Source organism: Callithrix jacchus, chromosome 2, assembly GCF_049354715.1.
Source record: "Callithrix jacchus isolate 240 chromosome 2, calJac240_pri, whole genome shotgun sequence".
Classification (NCBI taxonomy): Eukaryota; Metazoa; Chordata; class Mammalia; order Primates; family Cebidae; genus Callithrix; species Callithrix jacchus.
This window is the reverse complement of record NC_133503.1, coordinates 30736299-30758205: the sequence shown is the minus strand read 5'-3', so window position 1 is coordinate 30758205 and position 21907 is coordinate 30736299. Positions and strand designations below refer to the sequence as shown.

General features: G+C 40.4%; 1 protein-coding gene across 36 annotated transcripts in view; it reads right to left on the bottom strand.

Annotated features, from left to right (window-relative positions):
* TENM2 (teneurin transmembrane protein 2) overlaps nt 1-21907 on the bottom strand; it is a 3966312-nt gene that overhangs the window by 373618 nt on the left and 3570787 nt on the right. For 32 of the 36 annotated variants that reach the window (XM_078359011.1, XM_078359016.1, XM_054252473.2 and 29 more), the window contains one exon: nt 20022-20231. The exons of the other annotated variants lie outside the window; for them this stretch is intronic. In XM_078359011.1, the coding sequence (XP_078215137.1) occupies nt 20022-20231 (210 nt within the window). The remainder of the gene's footprint in view (nt 1-20021; nt 20232-21907) is intronic. 36 annotated transcript variants of the gene reach the window in all.

The following is a 21907-nucleotide window of genomic DNA, read 5'->3' as shown; positions in this document are numbered from 1 at the left end:
TAAAGAAATAGCAATACTTTTGTACTGTTGGTGGGAATGTAAATTAGTTCAACCATTGTGGAAGACAGTGTGGCGATTCCTCAAGGACCTAGAAATAGAAATTCCATTTGACCCAGCAATCCTATTACTGGGTATACATCCAAAAGATTATAAATCATTCTATTATAAAGACACATGCACATGTATGTTCACTGCCACACTATTTACAATAGCAAAGACCTGGAACCAACCCAAATGCCCATCAACGATAGACTGGACAGAAAAAATGTGGCACATATACACCATGGAATACTATGCAGCCATAAAAAAATGATGAGTTCGTATACTTTGTAGGGACATGGATGAATCTGGAAACCATCATTCTCAGCAAACTGACACAAGAATAGAAAATCAAACACCATATGTTCTCACTCATAGGCGGCTTTTGAACAATGAGAACACATGGACACAGGGAGGGAAGCATCACACACTGAGGTCTTTTGGGGGACTAGGGGAGGGACAGTGGGGGGTAGGGAGGTTGGGGAGGGATAACATGGGGAGAAATGCCAGATATAGGTGACGGGGGGATGGAGGCAGCAAACCACATGTATGTACCTATGCAACAATCCTGCATGATCTGCATGTGTACCCCAGAATCTAAAGTACTATCTATATCTATATCTATATATATCTATATCTATATCTATAACTATATCTATATCTAGTGCTGTCTGGTCAAATAACTCACAAATAAAAACTCTATTCTAGTAGAAAGTCTCAGTTTACATAAACATATTAAAGGCTCTGGGAAGTTTTATGACTTTGTTTTTCTTAAACTATGTTTAATTCAGTCTTTCCTAAGGTTTCTTCCCTCCCTCCTTTCCCTCCCTCCCTCCCTCCTTCCCTCCTTCCTTCCTTTCCTCCCTCCTTCCTTCCCTCCCTTCCTCCCTCCCTCCCTCCCTTCTTTCCTTCCTTCCTTCCCTCCTTCCCTCCTTCCCTCCTTCCCTCCTTCCCTCCTTCCCTCCTTCCTTCCTTCCTTCCTTCCTTCCTTCCTTCCTTCCTTCCTTCCTTCCCTCCCTCCCTCCTTCCTTCCTTCCTTCATTCTTTTCAGGACAAGTAGAAGAGGTAACATCTTAGCTTCTGTTAAGTTATGAGGAAAAACCAAAAGAAATATTTTCACCTTCGTTTTGAGTTTTTGACTGTTTGCTTTTTAACTGGATATTGGGAAGTAGAAAAACCTCAGTAATTTTTAAATTAAAGATTCAATAGTAACATATTGAATATTTGCAAAATATGGACAATAATTTGTCAATCGCCCTACAGATATTTATTGAGTATATACTAAGTGCAGGGCACTCTTGGGTGTTGAGGATACTGAAAGGGAGAAGGGGAACAAATTTGGATGGGCAGGGCTATCTAAGGGATGATATTTGAGCCTTGTGAATGACCAGATCAGCCATGGAAAGATGGGGGAAAGGGCAGATGGAAGAGGAAGTACAAAGCTGTCACAGGAAAGAGTTTGGGTGTTTCCAAAGAACACAAAGAAGTCTAGTGTCACAGAGCTGGGAGAGAAAAGGAGAATAGAAAGAGCCTCTGGCCAAATCACTCTAGCCACAATAAACGATTTGGGTTTTATTCTAAAACCAATGAAAAAATACTTTATTAAACATGCTGGTTTGACCTGATTATTAGGTATGAGAACCTTGCCCTGTACTCTGTATCTTCATTAGTAATTCCCAGAAACCTCAAAGACCAAAAGGGGCAAGTATATTTTCTCCATTCATCATCCATCCATCCACTAATCACCTGTGTCTTTCGATGTGCCAGGCATGGTGCTTACTAGGTAACAAAGATACAAAGATAAGTAAGAAATTTTCTGCCCTCAAGGAATTGATCATCTATTGAAGTTCTTGCAGTGTGAAAGAGGTTTGGTAGATGCATAAATGATTATGCTGTTGCATTGGATTACCTTGCTGTATTTCTCTAGGAGTTATTATTCATAATGGGACTGTGTCTTTGGATGGAAAAACCACTGCAGTACTTTGATTACTGACTACATAAAATGCACGATTTTACCACATTCGAAAGCATGTTAGGCATAATTGCTTGGATCCTAAATTTGTATGAAGCGCAGGAACTAGGGTAATAAAAATTCAAGGCTGACACACCAAACTTAGTTCCTCTGTCACCCATAAGACCTAATCTTGCTTAAGGGTGCATCCCATACTTGAATGATTGTCCTACTACGTAGTTGTAAAAGCCTTTGGAAATTGTCTTCTTCTTTATTTCATTAAGCAGCGTTCTTTCTCCCTCTAACACTTTCTTGAAATGCCTCTTATAAAAACAAACTTTTTGTTTATTTCCTGTGGCAATGGAAAAAAAGAATATCCTAGTAACGAAGCATATGCTAAGGTAATTTAAGAGTTGCGATAAGCCAAAAGGAAAAGATAAACAGCCCCCAGAAACTCACAAAGTTAAAGAGGTTGTTCCTTTTTAAAGAAGTCTAATTGGACACGGCAGGGGTCTCAATCCACGCGCCCAGTTGTTTTACGAGAGGAATTTTCTGTTACAATGTAGGAAGTTAAAGTCTGCTCAACTTGTCTGAAGTTGATTTGCTCACATCTGTCATCCAACCTTGAACTGGTATGACCAATTTTGGAGGAAGTAAGACCATGGAAATATACATATATAAACCCTAAACATGAAGGATGTGAATTATTTTTATGATCTATCAACTCTTTGGCCTGAATAGCTACAGAGGAGTTACCATCCCATCTGAAATTTCCCTTGTTTATCACAGACAGGGATTTCCGAGCAGCCCAAACCCAGTTACTTACAGGAGGTGCCGATGAAGAGTAAAAAGACCATAACACAAGAAGAAACCCAGCCAACCACATCACTGCCATCAAAATCTCAGAGTTAATGTCAGTCCTAATGAGTTCCTCGGGACAAAGGTTCTGAGTTCTGTGGGGAAGAGTGCTGATTCCACTGCTCATGTGGGATGTTATTACTATTAATAAACAATCCTGATAACTTGCATGACCACAGCTCACTGTGCAATGGAGAGGCATTTTTTTTTTCCCCCACAAGTTATCTTGGAGTATAATTATCTCGGTGTTATAAATGGTGAAACTAAAACACAGAGAAGTTAATTAAAGAACTTGCCCAGGGTAACAATAGTCCAAATGGGGATGGGAATAAGGCAGAGACTTCAGAGCTCTTAAGAGAGGGCTTTTGCAGAAGTATAATAGAGGCAAAATGGGGCATGGACTTCCAACTTTTCCCCAAGCCTATGAAGAACATACTTCTCAAGCTACTTTGCTAAGCTTGACCTCTGAAACTTACATGGTTTGAAAATGGAAACACTCCTGTCCCTACGCAGCTGCACAATGGAATCTGGATAGCAGATGTGATGCTGTTATGTGTAAGCTTTCCCCTCATGATCTGTGCTTTGGTATATACCTTGACAATGGAGAGTGCTACATTTTTGGTTCTTCATCCAAGAAAGGAAAACCACTCCTCTTCCTAGAGGCCCTGTCAAAGTTTGGTTGCATTGTAACATGGGAATGTTTCTTAGAAGACTGATCTATTTCGATTCAGGTTGTGCAAAACACACTACTCTAGACCTGCATATGAATTGGGCACACATCTTCCATGTGTTTCTAAAGAACCGTATTGAGACTTGTAAGAACCTATGCGCTATAGATCATCTATTCTGGAAAATATTTTTTCATGTTTAATTTTCTTAGAATTAGAAGCTTTATGAATAATGTGTACATTTAATGTAGCGTTTCTCTTTTTTTCCTGTGGAATGTTGTAATTCAGTCCATAATGTGCTTAAAATGCCATATTACAATCAAGAATATGTTATATCACAAGCTCCTTTCAAGAACGACAGAATACAATAAAAGAGAAATAGAGTTTGCTCAGCATAGGAAATTTCACTTTGTAAAAGCTGGAATCATTTCCAAAGCAAGCTAGAACTCAATCAAGTCCAGGAAGCATCTGGGTTATTCTGGAAAAAGGGATCTCATGCTAATCCTGTGCTGTGAGGAAGTGGGCAAGACAGGGCTAGCAGGGTCAGCGGGGTCTCAGAACTCATCAGTGTCAGACAGAATGCCTGAACGAAGCCAAAGACTTGGCTCAGATGTGATGATAGATCTTCAAATCCAGGCAATACCCAGCGCCTGTGACATGGTGGACACATGACGGTTGTTTAATCAAAATATGCTGACAGTCCACAGCTGCTGAGTACCAACCTCAGAACCAGCAGTGAGGTGATCTCCCATGCTATATCCTCCCGTGCCAAACATAAAAACAGTAACAAAAACTTGAATTCTGCTTCTAACTCCCTTAGCACTAACATTAGTGGGTCAGTATAAGCCCCAGCTATGTAATAAGGATATTTGGTCCAGGATCCCTAAAACTCACCTGACTTTTTCGTGGCCCACTTAAGCTTTCCTTCCTCCTAATTGTATGTGGTTTTCAAGATGTTCAGCTAGGAAAGCACAGAAATGAAGAGTAATTATACTCGCTCGGGAGGCTGAGGCAGGAGAATCACTTGAACTGGGGAGGTGAAGGCTGCAGTGAGTGGAGATTGTGCCACTGCACTCCAGCCTGGGTGACAGAGCGAGATTCTATCTTAAACAAACACAAAAACAAAAACAAAAACAAAAAAAGAGTAACTGTACGAAGGAACCAAAGAATTTGTCTATTAACAGTTATAATTGTACTTGGTAAAATAAATTCATCATTGGGAATAGAGGTTAGAGGTACCTATCTATCTATATATCTTCATTTAACACAAAATAAGTAAACAATCTGTTTTTTAATCCATGTGACTAGGTAGGCAAAGTCCTACAAAATATAGAGTATATTAAAAAAAAAAAAGAGACCTTGATGGTGGAAAGTTTGAGATTATTAGACTGAATACGGCCCATTGAGAAGTCACTTGAAATTTTATCCCTCAAATGGATTATCTGTTAAATAGAGATAATAATACCCTCTATATCTTCCTCACCAGTTGGTTGATTTAAATAGGTAATGCACGTGATAACGTTTTCTAAAAGTAAAGATGGTATGCCATCATGGAGATGGAGATTACTGTTAATGACATTAGCAGTGGTAATATCATCATCATCATCATCATCATCATCGAGACCAACAAGCTAGATAACTGGGATTGAAGACTCAAATGCTACAAAGGCCATGCAAATCACATACATGAGTAAATTAAAAGATCATACCTGATCTAAAATGGGCAGTCTCTATTGGACTCTAGTGATTTGTGTCCATGACGTAATGCAGGTGGGTATTACTAGGTATGTTGTTATTTCAGGAAGGATAGAATCATGAATGTTTATGCACATCTCTTGGGTTTTCAACATTGTCACTTAAATAAAGCATAAGTTTAAAAATAATACCAAGCAGGACAAATCAAATTGGTTTGCAAGCTCCTTTGGCCAAGGTTCAGATGTTTGCAACCTAAAATAAAGAACATGATCTTGTTCCTTGAAATAGAAAATACTATACAAACATAAGTGATGACGATGGTTATTTAATATCATTCTCATCACCAATCCAGAAAGGGGCAACAGCTTTAGTTTCCTCTCTTTGGGAGGAAAAAGTTGTTTCTGTGTGTTTTTAAAGAGAGGCGACAGACTCCACAACTCAGCACATCATTGGAAGTGGAATAATGTGTTGTACCTAGTTCTTGGTTTTTTTCCTAGAATCGTGATATTTGAAAGTTGGAAATGAACTTTCAAAACACCTGACTCAATGCCTCCCAACACTACAAAAGACAAAGCAGAGGGCCCAAGAGGAGAAGGGACTGCCCAGGGGACACCGGGAGTTTTGGGTAGCACTAAGACTCAGATGGATTCTCCGGCTGCCGCCATATCCAGGGCCGTTTCTTTCTTCACCATGATTTCCTTTCTTTGTTTCACAGATTCTTTTTATCTTCTGAATCCTTTCAGCAATTTGAGATCAATAAAGAGCAGCAGAAAAGGCCAAGTCTGCCCAATGTAATACGACTTTTTCCCCTCCCTGTAAATTATTTTCACAACAGATCCTCCGTCTCTTATATTCTAACCAGTTTTCAGTCTTCACGAGAAGGTGCACAGGTTAGCAAAAGAAATCAGAAACCCAGCATCCTAATGTCTTAAACAGGTGGTGTCCCAGCCTATCTCTTTTCATCTTTAAAAGCAAATTGCTTGAACTGAGCTATAAGACCACAAGAAGGACCCACAGAGAAACAGGGAGAGTCACAAACTGGTAGAGATCACTGCTCCTTCAGGAACAAAATCACTGATAGGAATGTATCAAAGACAGTGGTTACTACAGAAAGAAAGACATGTAAAGCAATATTCTCAGCAGACAGAGTGAAAGGGGGGTGGGTAATGGTCAGGCTCTCCAGGGAGACGCGAAAGGTCGTTGAGATGAAAATAACCTTGGGAACTGGAAATGAGTGCTCCATTACCACAGACGGGAAGAAAACACAGTATCCAATCAGATGGAACAGATTGAAATGCGATCCTAGTCAAGTGTGAATGCCACGGATTGCATCGTGGAATTATTCGGGGAGCTGGCATGCCTGAAGATAGTTCTGTCCCATAGCCCTCAGTCTACAGTGGACATCAATGCAATTCAAAAGCAGGTGTTTGCAAGGTTATAACTTATGCAAAAACATCTCTGTAAATTCTAAGTGAAGGTGAGGGGTGGGGAGTCATGATACAGATAAATTTGGGGATCTTTCTCTATAGGAAAACTGACTATTCTGCTGAGGTGTTAAAAAGGCGCTCTATCATCAGTTTTTAAAGCAAAGGGATGTAAAGTCTGCCTTTGGAGTGGAAGAGAAAAGAAGAACAATTGATCATTGCATTTTATTGTTAGCTTCCCATGCTTGAGTGTTCACTGATAGAATCGGTTCAACTCCAAGATGCTGTCTTAGAAACAATTATTGCTTTCCACTAAATATAACTCAAGCAGAAAACATTAATTTAAATGATAAGCACCTAAATGCTTCAGTATCAAGAATGCATGTGCCCCCTCATCTTTGGCTTTACAAGCACCAGAAAGGAATAGGGACAATAAGCAACAGAAATAATAAAACAAAAGGTCTGATGGAAAGTGACAAAAGAGAGAGCTGGTATTAGACCCGGGGGAATCAAAGGAAAGGCCTGTGCCAGAATTTTAAAGCACCGCACAAAACAGTTTTTCTATGTTTAACTAGTTTATTCAGATTCTAGAGTTTAAATATTAACTATATTGGTTTGCTCTGTTTGCTTCTGGCTTTCTTTGCCATCCATATTGCTCTATGCCATCATCCAGAAATGCCTTCTTCATTCTCTGTCTCTTCTACTGCAGATAGAGGAGCCAGCCTGTGAGCTAGGGTCTACCTCCACTATTTTGTTGGACCATTCTTTGGATATTGCAAATACCCTCTGCATACCTTTCCCCATCCTTCGACTGCATGTACTATTTGTTAGCTCACCTAATATTTATTGAGCATCTGCTATGTGCCAGGCTCAGTGCTAGCTAAACGCATAGAATGAAATGAGACACAAGGGAAATAGGGTTCTTGCCTTCGAAGAACTTAAATCTAATGGTGAATGCAGTCAAGGAGCATAGTGGATTCAATAATAGAGAAGACATGGGGAGCTATTTCTAGTAGCTCTATCCTGCTGAGTATTCAATTGGATTCTGTTGTGGGCTGAATTGTTTCCCCAAAAGATATGAAGTCCTAACTCCTGATAGCTGGGAATGTGACCTAATTTGGATTTTGTGAAGTTATTTGCAGACTTAATTCAAATAAATGTATCCTCAATTATGGCGAGCCCTAAATTCAGTGATTGGTATCCCTACAAAGAGAGAAAGTTGGACACTGACAGACACACAGGAAGAAGGCCAGTAGGAGGTGGAGGCCGGGATTGGAGTTATGCTGCCACAACTAAAGAACAGCAGGGGCTGCCGGCAGCAACCACAAGGTAGAAGAGGCAAGGAAGGACTCTTCCCAGGGCATTTGGAGGGAGCATGGTTTGGAACTTGTAGCTTCTAGAACTGTGACAGAATAATATTCAGTTCTTTTCAGCCACTGAGTTTGTGGTACTTTCTTACGGCAGCTCCAGCAAACTAATCCATACGCTAAGCTCATGCATTCCCCAGGCTCATGTCCTAGAGTATAGCTGTACCCCACAAAACACTTATCAATGGAAGCAACTATTTCCAAGGCAGCATCAACTTGGGGATAGCAGCTACTATACAAATGAAGAGAGAACTGTTCTTTTGGATCCACGTCTCTCTCTCCTTTCCAAGGAAAACAGCAGATTAGACAAACACAATTCTTTTCTCAACATGCCCTATGGTATTTTTTTCTGTTCTTTCTAAATGTGATCAAGCTCACACCCATAATCACAGATGGTCTCAGATCTAAAAACGTTACAGTGACCTGCAGTCAACAGGCCCAAATCCAAAGGACTTTGAGGGGGCTCCTGCCATCTTTCTATTGCGCCAGTCTAACGTTGTCCTTCTAAAGCTAGATCAATAAGGATCTGGCTCTTGAGCTTATCTCTACTTGCACCGTGTGCTAAGGGACACAAAAAGACCAAACACCCTTGTCTTTAAGTGGTGACAATTTAATGTTGACACAAGTGACTTAAATGCATGAAACACCAAGAGAATACTACAAATCAGAATGCAATGAGGTGCTAAATTGAATAAGGCAGACTATAAGGCTGGTCTGTAATTCTGAAAAAGGAAAGTTCTAGTTGGGCTGAGTTGGTTGGGAAAGCTCCGGGGAAATGATGGTACCTATGCTTAGATGGATACAGGATCAGAAATGAGGAACAGTAGTCATGGTATCTTCTCTGTTCTCATGCCTTCCTAAGCTGTGTTGGGATAAAGAGCTAAAGCCGCAGCAACTCCACAGGGCTCCCTAATCAACAGAGGCAGATACAGACAGATCTGCGGGTTTGACGCAAATACTCCAATGCCTAACTATTCTGGTTCACAGCACCTGATGTCATTCCAAACACATCGGCACTGATCAATACATATTTGTTGAGTAAAATATATTTGAGAGAATTAAACGGCTACCATTTTTAACATGGTATTAAGTGTTTTGCATGCCCAATCTCCTGTAAATGTTTTCTTTTCATCAGAAGAAAAAAACGCACACACTTTAAAGAATTAAATTGTCCTGCAATGATCGGTTCAAAAATAGCAACCTTCCTTCATCTCCGCCAATTTCTTCCTTCCCAACAGCAACCACATTTACCTTTTTTTAGCTGATTATTTTGGTATTTATCTCCAGTTCTATGAATAACATGCTTTGCTGCTATTTCTTGCATTTTCCATTTTATTTAGTTAGCTCTTGCATTATCTAGTAACTTCTTACTGCAAAAGATACAGGTCTTGGCTTTTTTTCTACCTGCCCAGCCCTCGTATCTTCTCAATCTTCTGATTTAATAGCTAGGTCATTATTTAATGTGTACATTAGTATGGCCATAGAAATGCTCTTCAGAGCTGGGCCATGCGGTAAATGATGACTACATTTTATTTCTCTAATATATTTTTTTTCTGGAATTGTCTTTTTAAAATTTACTTAAGTTTCTACATACTTATCACTCTGGAGGCTAATTTTTTTGGGTCAAGTTCTTGTACTGCTTAATAACTATGTGTCCTACAGCAAGTTACTTAACATCACTGTCACAGTTTTCCCACCTGTGCAACAGGGATAATAATCCCAATTCACAGCATAATGGTGTCCATGTCCTGCAGCCAAAATGCCACCGGGCAGGAGCACACAGTGGCCAAACACAGTTCACAGCACCTCAATGCAATGAAGGAGAAGGCACCAAGGGGAGCCAGAATGATGCCTCAATAAGAGCGTTAGAAAGGGCTTGTGGGCTGGGTGAGGTGGCTCACACCTGTAATCCCAGCCCTTTGGGCGGCCAAGGCAGGTGGATCACCTGAGGTCAGGAGTTTTCGACCAGCCTGTCCAATATGGTGAAACCCTGTCTCTACTAAAAAACCAAAAATTAGCTGGGCGCAATAGTATACACCTGTAATCACAGCTACTCGTGAGGTTGAGGCAGGAGAATTTGCTGGAGCCAGGGAGATGGAGGCTGCAGTGAGCCGAGATTGCGCCACTGCACTCCGGCCTGGTCAATAGTGTGAGACTCTGTCTCAAAAAAAGAAAAAAACAAAACAGTAGTCATCCATTTTAGCCTAGAGAGGTGGGTGTTTTGTATTTTTGTCATTTGGACAGTGACTTTGGTTTTGTCTGTATTGAGGCAAAATCATGGTGTGGTCTTATTGTCACCTCATTTCATGTCACCACAGTCGTGGAGTGCCCTTGTGCTGGTGTTCTGTAAGATTGTTTATGTTCAGTGGGAGAACACTACAACCGAGCTGTGAGGGATAAGCCAGCTCCTAATGCACCTAAGCCTAGATGTTAGTGTCAGGTCTGTTCCCAGAATTGAGGGCTGCTTTCCTCTTTCTTGTTCGTGAGGATTCAATGAATTACCATTTGTACAAATTTAGAACAATGGCTGCCATAGAACAAGCCTTTAAACAGCATTTGTTGCATGAAACCAAAAGCATAGACAACAAAGGTAAAAATAGATATGTTGGACCATACCAAGATTAAAAACTTTTACACATCAAAGGACACCATCAAAGAATGAAAAGATGACCTACAGAATAGGATAAAATATTTGCAAATCACATATCTGATAAGCAATTGATATCCAGAATATACAAAGAACTCCTACAACTCAACAATATCAACAAAAAACAAATGATCTGATTAAAAATTAGGGAAAAGACGAATAGACATTTCTTCAAAGAAGGTATAATAACAGGCAACAAGCACATGAAAAGAACTAATCATTAGAGAAATGCAAATAAAAACCATGAAGAAATACCACTTCACACCAATAGGAACACAGAAAGTAACAAGTTGTAGAGAGGATGTAGAGAGATTGGAGCCTTTGTGTATTGCTGCTGGTGGAATGTACAATGATGCAGACACAGTACAAAAGAGCACGTCAAATCTTTAAAAAATTAAGTATAGGGCCGGGCACGACAGCTCATGTAATCCCAGCACTTTGGGAAGCCAAGGTGGATGGATCATGAGGTCAGGAGTTCAAGATCAGCCTGACCAACATGGTGAAAACCCATCTCTACTAAAAATACAAAAAGTAGCTGGGAGTCGTGGTGCATGCCTGTAATCCCAGGTACTCAGGAAGCTGAGGCAGGAGAATCACTTGAACCCGGAAGGCAGAGGTTGCAGTGAGCCAAGATCACCCCACTGTGCTCCAGCCTGGGTGATGGAGTGAGACTCTGCCTCAGAAAAAAAAAAAGTAAGTATAGAATTACCGTATGATTCTGTGATTCCACTTTTGGTTATACATCCAAGAGAGGTCAAAGCAGGTGCTCAAACAATTCTTGGTTCACCAATATTCATAGCAGCATTATTCACGATAGACAAGAGGTGGAAACCACCCAAGTGTCTATTGACAGAGGAGTGGATACACAAAATGTGGTATAGAAAGAAAATTATATATTTTTCAGCTCTAAAAGGAAGAAAATTCTGTGCTGCAGAATTACATGCTACGACATGGATGAAACTTGAAGACTTATGCTAAGTAAAATAAGTCCATCACAAAAGGACCAATACGGTGTGATTCCCTTGATATGAGATACCTAGACACGAATTGATAGAGAAATAAAATAGTGGTTGCCAGGGGTTGAGAGAAAGGGAGTTAGTGTTTAATGGGTATAGAGTTTCTGCTGAGGAAGATGAAGATGTTTTGGAGATGGATGGTAGTGATGATTGTATAACAATGTGAACATACTTAATGCCATAGAACTATACACTTAAAAGTAGTATAAATTGTAAATTTCATGTTATATATATTTGCCCACAATAGAACATCGTTTGTTAAATTAGAAAGCAAGTACTCTCAAACCCAATCATTGATTCGGTTGTCCAAGCCTCTTTTAAAGGTATTTAGATGCATCAGAATGTTATTTAAATATTTATAACAGCTTTAGGACTTGTAGACACTTATTATTGTTTTACAGATAAAAATACTGAGATATAGATTAAGTAAGTTGCTCAAGATTATAGTGTTAGAAAGTGGCCGAGCTATGATCTGAATCTATGTAGTATGGACGTAAAGTCCTCACTATTAAGAACACAGTCACTCTTCATTATTATTTTGCGGATGGGTCTAAGAGATGTACCCAGGGCTGGGGCTATACTTTCTGTTGAAACTGCCCACTGGTAAAATAATTAAGTCCTTTCATCCAACCCAATAATCGAAACATCTCTATCAAGGAACTGGGGACACTTTTAAAAATGACTATTGAATATTATACAGGAAGCTATTTAGAATTGAATGTACCCTTTAAGGCAATTTGGGAGAAGCTGACGATCTCGGTAAAAGTTACTAGGGCAGGAAACTGTTAAGATATCACTTGTATTCCTACTCTCTGGGCTTGCCTAGACATCTTTTTGTATGTACCAAGAAGCCAGGGACAGAAATGGAGAGGTAGAATGTACACAATGCCTATCGACCCTGAGATTTTTGTCAATATCAAGATTATTTGCTGAGAAAGAGCAGTTCTCTGCCATCTGTCACTTCCATGCTGTGCATCTCCAAAGGAATTACCTGTCCATCTTGATTGTGTGCTCATTTGCACCATGGTGCAGAAGAGTAGTCCCACTCTAGTTGGGCTGGAAATTGCTGGACCTACCAACTACATGTACGCGTGTGTATGTTTGTGTGTGTGTGCGCGCGCGTGTGTGCAGTGTTTGTCTATTTCAAGAAGGCACAAAGGAAAAGAAGGAAAGGTTTGATCTCCATTTGCTACATTGCTAGGCAAGTTAACAATGTTGAGAGAGTCCTGAGGACTATTTGTTCTCAGGATTACTCATTATTGGGGTGGGAGACCTTGTTTAGGAGGGTGAGGGTCTTCGCGAACCCAGGTGTGTGTTGGTGGAGCTGTACTTTCTTTCCTTGATAAGACTGCCATCAACATTTTCAGCCAAGTGTTACAGCATCCCAAATCCATTCTTCTCAACTTTTGCATGTAAGCTACAAGGATCTGCTTTGCATGACTGTGTAGGCGTTAGTTTTGGTAATGTCCCAGATAGTGGGGTGAAATCCACACTATACAGAGGAGTTGGGGAGCCTCTAACATTGGGACAGCTTGGTCCAGCCAGATACAAGAAGCTTAGAGACACAGAATACTGGAACAAGAAGGAAACTTGGAGGCCTTTCAAGCCAATGCTCATTCTAGTCAGATAGGGAAACTTAGGTCCATGATGGTTTGGCTGTGTTCTTACTCAAAGTCTCATCTTGAATTGTAATCCCCCAAATCCCCACATGTCAAGGGTGGTACCAGGTGAAGGTAACTGAATCATGGGTGCAGCTTCCCCCATGCTGTTCTCATGGTAGTGAGTGAGTCTCACAAGATCTGATGGTTTTTTAGGCAACTGCCATTACTGCTGTTTGCACTTCTTCCTGACTTGTGAAGAAGGTGCCTTTCTTCTCCTTTATTTTCTGCCACCATTGAAAGTTTCCTTAGGGCTTCCCAGCCATGCAGAACTACGAGTCAATCAAACCTCTTTCCTTTATAAATTACCAGTGTGGGTGTTTCTTCATAGTCACGTGAGAACAGACAAATACAATGATTGGATGACTTGACAAAAATCACGCTGTGAATCAGGAGCAGTGTGTGGAAAACCCAAGTTTTCCAACTTTCACTTTAGAGCTTTCCCACTGCTAAAGCTTCCAAGAGTTGCCGGAACACACACTTCTGAAGGGAACGGTAAACACAGAGTTCCTTAGCCCCTCCTGAGCTTAGGGAATCACAGTCTCCAGGAGAAGTGTCTGGGGCTTTGTGTGCTTCCCAAACAGTGGGCGTAAAGGGTATTTAGTTTTAAGAAATCTTTAAAAAAATTTGTAACGCAGGCCCTTTAATACAATGCTTTCACTGTCTGTTGTCTATCTCAATCAGCCATACAAATATTCTGAGGCTAACATTTAACAGGCGAGCGAGGAGAAAAGTTTCTGCAATTAGGAAGGTTAAGGTGGAAGCTGAAATCCTTCACTTTCCAGCTTTGTGACTTTGGTACGTTACTTAACCTCTTTGTGCCACAGTTTTGTCATCTATAAAATGGGTATGATGATAATTCTTAATGCATTAGGAGGTGGCGGGGACTAAACACAATTACATGAAGAAACTCATATAAAGTACTTAGCATATTAATGAGTACTAAGGGAGAAAAAGGACCATGAGCTGAAAGCCAAGTCCTATGTGGCTCTGCATTTGGACAAGAGGGACAGCTGTTTCTGTGACCTCCACAGAAAAGATGACATGCTGAACTTAGCCTGCTCTACTCAGTGGTCTGAGAACCTGTCCAGAGGAGAGGCAGCTGGAATCAAACCTGTGCCTGGACACCAGAATGGAGCCACAGGTAGCTCTGAATGCCTAAACCACACATCCCAGGGACCTGGGGAAGAACCTGGAGAGAGTCAAAGTGGCTCATGTGCAGAACAAGTCCATCTTGGGAAAGTGAATGATGTTTGCATTTGATAACCTGACCTCAAAATCAAGACTGAAAAATAAAGGTGGTTACTACAGACATTCATTCATTTACTTAATAAATACTTAGTGAGTGTCTGCTATGAATTTGTCACCAGGGAAACTGTAGTGGAGGTCCCTAAAGAGTGAATGAAGCTGTGAGGAGGAAGAAAAGCTGATAAAGAGCATAATAACAAGTTAAAATGCAGAACACCGGGAGAAGTGGGATAAACAACCACAAGAAGTACAATGACTTTTGTAAAAAAAAAGAGCAAGATAGTATTATCAGCACCATACAATCATCAGTGTGTGCATAACAACTGCTGAGAGCTATTCAGGGAATCCTAAATTAAATTAAATTACAATGGGCATAATCTGCTTAGGAAGGCAAGATAATTTACAACATCTCAGTGAAAAATTTCTTTAGAAAACCTAACATATATAAGGGGAAGAAGTTTCATTAGGTTAAAGATATCGACTTCTTCCTCATCCCAAATCTAGCCCCATGGATGGATATTAGGGGCCAGATGAGTGAGGTCACCCTTAAGTTTTCATGAGAGGATATTAATTCTAACCTCTATGTGGCTGTCAAGACAAATTTGTAACACAGAACATCTGCTTTTCAGGTTCTGGATGATGACTTTAACCTCAATGTCTGCTAGTTCCCACAAAAATTCAGTTATGAGCAATGATATTTAAGGTCTGTTGCCTACAGGACATGCAGTTTACATGGTCCTTTAGTAGAACTAAGGTTTGTCTATCAATCAAGTCAAGTTTTGCCCTTGGACTATGCAAATATTGGACATTTGTAGAATTGTTTTTACACAGAAAGTGTGCTGTATGTCTTATTTAGAGGGAGGTTACAAGGAATTTTGACAGGAAATTAGCATATGTATTACATAATGTTACTGAGAATCCAGTCATCTGGATACACACATGTGCTCCTTTATGACAAACTTCTTTCTAGCCTCATTGTGAGGATTCACAGAATTTCCCTGAAATGACTGACTTGTATTTATCTCATGAGGTGTTATGCATCTTGTTCTTTCTATGTTTCCCTTTTTGCTGTGGTTGCTAGGAAGCTTAAAATCAAGCTCTCTATGTTAAATAATGGAACAGGACTTTATATATTTGAGCATATATATATATATATATATATATACGCTTTCCCTCCTAAATTTTCCTTTACCTTTATTGCATTAACTATTTATAGCTAAAAAAACTTTGTTTTAACAATTGTTGGCTGGGCGTGGTGGCTCACACCTATAATCCTAACACTTTGGGAGGCTGAGGCAGGTGGGTCATTTGAGGTCAGGAGTTTGACACCAGCCTGGCCAACATGGTGTAACCCTGTCTCTATTAAAAATACAAAAATCAGCCAGGTGTGGTTGTGTGCATCTGTAATCCCAGCTACTAGGGAGGCTGAGTCACAAGAATCACTTGAACTTGGGAGGCAGAGGTTGCAGTGAGCCAAGATCATGCCACTATACTCCAGCCTGGACCTTAATAAAAAATTAACAATTGTTATGAGCTGTTACATATTTTGTGAGAAAGGTGCAAAAAAGAAATGCATGAATGAATGAATGAATGAATGAAGCTTATTTGTTTTATGATGCCAGATAAATAAAACAGCACTTCTTATTGAATTAACATTTAATTATTAAGTTATCCAGGTAACTTATTGATCCTAGGCAACCTCAAAGCCTGCTGACTCTGATATACTGTTTTCATTTAGAATTAACTAAAGCATTGCTCTTTTAAAAAGGGTAAGGGCACCCTTCATGTGCTCAGTTACAAACAGAGACTCTGACTGGAACAGCTCTTTTGCCACATAAGATCTACTGAAAGGGTCCTGGCCCGGTCATCCTGGTTACTATATTTCTTATGTATAGTTTGAAGCTCCTAATGAGTGTTTGAAGCCCCTTTATTTGCATTTTAAAGAAAACTAGAATTCAATGTTTCACAGGTAGAGGAAAGCCAGGGCTTTTAGAAGATAATGTGGTTGCTCGTGTATTTTCTGCATCATATGCTGATAGCAAACTGCAAGCCCTATTCTGATTTAGAAGGTAGTCTCATTCTTCCATCTGCAGGAGCCTCCATTATGCTGCTGCTGGGATCTAGATATTTTTTTCCAGATGAGTTATTTCATAGGATTTGAAATTATGCTTCTGTGTATACAAGAAACATGTCTGGCGTAAGTTGCTCTGGCAGAAGGTCAGAACACAGAATGAGCCACTCGCTGGAGCTCAGCTATCTGAAAGAAAATGCTTAAGGGGAGAGAAACACCACTCCTGTAAACATCTTGCTAGCTGTACCTGGGCATCTACTTGATTGGCATAGATTGAGGGTTAGAGCAATTTGGCTCCAAAGGTGGCAAGGTTTTAGTACTGTCCACTAAAGAATGCACTACTGTCATAGAAAATAATGATACTTAAGCCATAAAGGTGAAGCTTTGTTGTTGCTTTGAGGAGCTTTTCATGTTGGGGAAAAACATTTTAGTTCCTGTAGTTTATGTCTGGTTAGTTTCTGAAGAACAGGTGCTCCTTGGGCAGGAATTGTGTGCTGTGACCCTCCTAATGATGGGCTTCACCAACATCAAATAATAACAGCAACTATAAGAGGAGAGCAGGAAATAATGTTTTACTGTCGTGGATGGGCTAATATGTTAGAAGGTGTTTTATTTCTAGCAAAAAGTAAAAGAAAGAGACAAAGACCAAAGTGGTACCAGATTCTTAGTACACAGGTTCATCGCCAAGAGACGAACTTAAAAAATCCTGTGTAATTAACCAACAGGACATAACACACACAAACAAATGGCAGCTTTGTTTGTGCTGTGACACCTCCTGAAAAATTCAGCTCCTTTCATCAAACTCAATTCAAAACACTCAGACACAGCTCTGCACTTTGCATCTTCCATGTCAAACTCTATTTTCAATCCTTTACGTCAAATTTAAATTCATGGCAACTGCATTCAGATCTTGATAGAATCCCCAATTTGCCCTGGACCCTAAATCCATTCCACAAGAAACACACACACACACACACACACACACACACACACACACACACACAGACACGAGCACACACATACTCAAACTTGATTTGCTCTCATTTTAGCTAAGCCAGAGACCAGAATTTCGAATGACTGCCTGTTGCCCAAAGCTTTAACAAACTCTCTGATGATAAGTACCTGCTGAAAACAAGGGTGTTGCACACTTGGGTCTTCACCCCCTCAGTTGAAGAAATCATATCAGTACAGCTCTTGTTTGGCATAAAAATGAGCCCTTAAATTTTCTGTGGCTAAATTTTCTGTGGCATTTTCGCCTGTTACCGGAGCTTAAAACGCTATCAGTTTTAAGTGAGCTGAACAAATTGGTGTGAGTGATGAGAAATGGATAAGTTCGACTCTGAACACACAGATCTGTTGTGTCCACCAAAATGAGGTCTTGATTAGGCATAAAGCTGACATAAATACCCTATCAACAAGTTTCAATCTGATACACCGTCCAAAAGAAAGGAAATCACTCACTGCATTATTGCTGAGAAAACATTCCAGATGGCCTCAAGATAATAACTGACCTCTCGTATGGAAATCATCATTGCTGAGTGTCCATATATGCATAAAAGGATATAGTTTTTAAAAGCTCATTTTATCTCTAATAATTGTCTGTTTTTAAAAAGCTATCAGCAGGTGCATCTCATTTCAAAAGCCTCTTGTCCTTCATAATACAATATTCATCACGATTACATAGTATGAAATAAAAAGCAGCAAAACATAAGCGAAGGTAGTTCAATTAAATGCAACATCATCTGCAGCAAAAAAGGGCTCTGTAGCTAAAATCAGCTTCTGATGAAAGTAAAAAGGGAATATATTTCCACATATTTTTAATTATATAGAATTTCCTCAAACATGATTTTTCATAATATATTCCATTAAGTTAACATCATATTTGAAGAAAGAGCATTTTCCGATTTCATTTTAAGCCTGATTTTGAGCAATTACAGTGTCATTGTTCCGCGGTAGAAAGGTTGAATTCATTTACTGTGTGGTTATGCTAGTTATGATTGATGTCTCTTCTCCAAATGATAAACCAATCACCCCAATGATGTAATGTCATTTTAAGAGTGCCATAATCACATTTCTCTCAAACTAGAAGCTCTGATGAGTTCTAATAAAGATTTATGGTAGATTAAAGGCCTTCATAATATCAACAATGGATTGCTCATTTGATGAGAGATTTGATTAGGTAATTTTTTTTGAAAAAGAATATGAGTTTACTAAATATATCAGGCCTGGCTATGAAGAAGGGCATGGGCCACCCTAAGTAGCAGTCCATCATTTCATTTCCAGAATGAGTCATCTGAAATGTATTTGGGAGGTGCTCTCTAATCGTAGAGGTTGAGGCCAGTGGTGGGTGGCATACACTCCTGGATGTAACCTAAACACAATTTCATTAAGGCCCACTCCCAGCTGGGAAAGCTTTGTATTGCTTTGGATGGGATATGCTAATGAACCTCATGAGTGGCCAATTCAGAAGATGACTCCCAAGCCTTTAGGTCAGGAGCAATTAATTTCTGCAAATGTCTTTCCTGGGGCCATGGATACTTAAATTGTCTCTCCTTGGGCTACGGATACCTAGAAATTGCCTATTCCTATGTTCAGACGTTCATGTAAGCATAACACCAACAAGAGAAATCAAAATAAGGCATGATTATTGCTGGGCCTCGGGCAATTCCACCCAAGATTCAGAGACTGGGAGCTGAGAAGTGGCCACAAAATCTTCCAAAGTGGGAGAGGACCTTGGGCTCAGTCTCTGTTCTGTGAATGTGGAAACAAAAATAAGAACTATGGATTTAGAGGCAGTATTTACCATTGTACCACATCATCAGCTTGTTAAATTCAAGTGAGGTCACAAGTAGAGGGTTACAGGAGAGGTCACCCCCAAACACTTCATACTTGGCAAGACATTCAGCCTTGATGTCACGGGAACACATTTTAATTTCAAAATCATCGAAACAAGCAAGGAATAAGAAGTTAAAAGCAAATTAAAAAAACAACAGGGGATCTGAGCTACACATAAATTGAGCATGTGAGGGTGTCCGGGGTCACTCAGCTGTGACCAGGACCATAGTAATACAAAATTCAATATTCTACGTCTCTTTGCACTTCACCTTTGAGATCAGCATGCCCACACATGCAGCAATGGGCAAATGCCTTCCACTGAAGGAGGCCTAAACCCTGTTAAGATAAGCAAAACCTCTTCAGTAACTTCTGCCTTCTACAAATGTATCTTGAAAATGCCATGCCACAAAAGGACAGCTGCATTTCACCTTGATGCTCCCCATACCACCTTCCCCCAGCCCTTGTTTCAGCGTTGTCATTTTGCTGGAGAATCAAGAATGTCACTCACGAAACACCACACATTCAGACACCACAGTTTCCTTACCACTGCTGGAGGCTGGCTGGGGCCCTGAGCATGCTCTGAGCAGGTATGAATTGGGGGAGAATTCCTCATCAGGGTTGGTGTCCATGATTTGATGGGAGGTGTTGCTGTCTAGCAATGGCATCTGGCAGCTAACTGGTGGAGGATTATGGGAGCTAGGCAGCTGAGCAGATGGGAGGAGACTAGGCGAGGATGTAGGTGGAATGGGACGACCTGAGAAAGAGGACAGAGGGGTCAAAGGTCAGCAATGTGTGTCATGAGAGCATCCCAAGAAAGTTACATTGAAACCAGCTTACAATACAAATATTAAAAAAAAAAAAAAATGAAATGCTCCAGATGTGCTTTTTTTTTAAACAATGGTTTGATGTTTCTCCAAAAGTCCAAATTCGTATTTTAGGTAGTTGCATATTTCAGAAAAAGGACATGAACAGAAATATACATGTACACAACTGAAATGGAATCCGTCTAGAAACCATCCAGTTTCTTTCATCCCCTCTGCTCCAGTCCTAATCTAAGTGCTCATTATCTCTCCCTAAGCTACCTCCTTGCTAGTCTCACTGCTTCCACTCTTGCCACATAAACAATCCACTCCCCATTGTCCCAATCCTTTCTCCACAGCAGCCAGAATGAAACTGTAAGGTGAGGAATCAGATTGTATCACTCACCCACTTAGCACTCTCCAATAACTTTCCATTGCTTGTAGAAAGAAACCCAAATTATGATGACCTACCTGTCTTGAGTACTCTGGCCCATAGCTGCCTCTCCCACCTCACTCTCGTAGTGACCTTTACAACTCTCCATGTGGCCCCTTATTCTCTAACCAATGTGGTCATTTTTATTTCTGTTGCTTGAACACACCAAGCCTTTCCACCTTCAGAGTCTTCCCACTTCCTGTCCCCTCTATGCAGGATGCCACCCACATCACCACCCCCCACAACCTTGCCAACATTTACAATCTCACTTCTTCTCTTCAATCAACCCTTCCATGTTTGTCTTCTCGAAATTTGCCCATCTACCTGCTCTAGGCTACTACTCTGCTTACATTTCTTCATAGACCTTACTACTCTTTGAATGTGGCATCTTGTTTATTTTATTCACCCCTGCATCTCCAATGTCTTCCTAAAGAAGAGCATCTGCTGAATGACTGAACAAAAATAAGGTACTCTAAAACCAGATTAATTAGTTTGAGATAGAAGCGGAAGAGTGATAGAAAGCGTGATGCATTGGCATCCAAAAGAGTTGGCTGATGTCCCCGCTCTCTCCATCATGTGGTTTTTGGGACACCATGAAAAATACTGACAAAGAAAAGCACAGAATCTCTAGCCTTGAGGAGGAGCAGCCAGTCTGGCAGAAGGCGCTCAGTGACATGGAGCTGCCCTTGGGTCCAGAAGCTGTCCTACCACACAGAGGCTGCTGTGCCCTCTCTTTCACATGACAGGGAGCTCCTGGCAGCCAAATTGCTTGGCAACAACAATCACCACCTATACTTTTGCCTGCTTCATCCTTCCATCTTGGGGTCTTTGCAGTTGCTTGCCTGCTGTTTGCTCATTTAGGAAGTTCAGGAAAATGAGCCAAGAGAAGCAGCCCATGGCCTGTCTCCTAAACCTGGGGGTGTGGAAGGAAGGAGCATTGAAAAAGCAAAGTTGAGAACTAGGTGAGTGTTGCAACTCAGGTAAAAGTACCTGAGCCAGAATAAATGTGTGTTCCTGTTTTTACATGTACTCCTAATGTAGAGACGTCACAGACACCTCAAATGAATGTCAATTTTTAATTGTTACTTTTATCATTGTATTTTCTGATTCATTATTTGGTGTATTTAAAGCTATTTGTGGGTTCATTTGGTTCAATAAAATATATGTGCACCTTGGTAGACATTGAGGATACAAAAA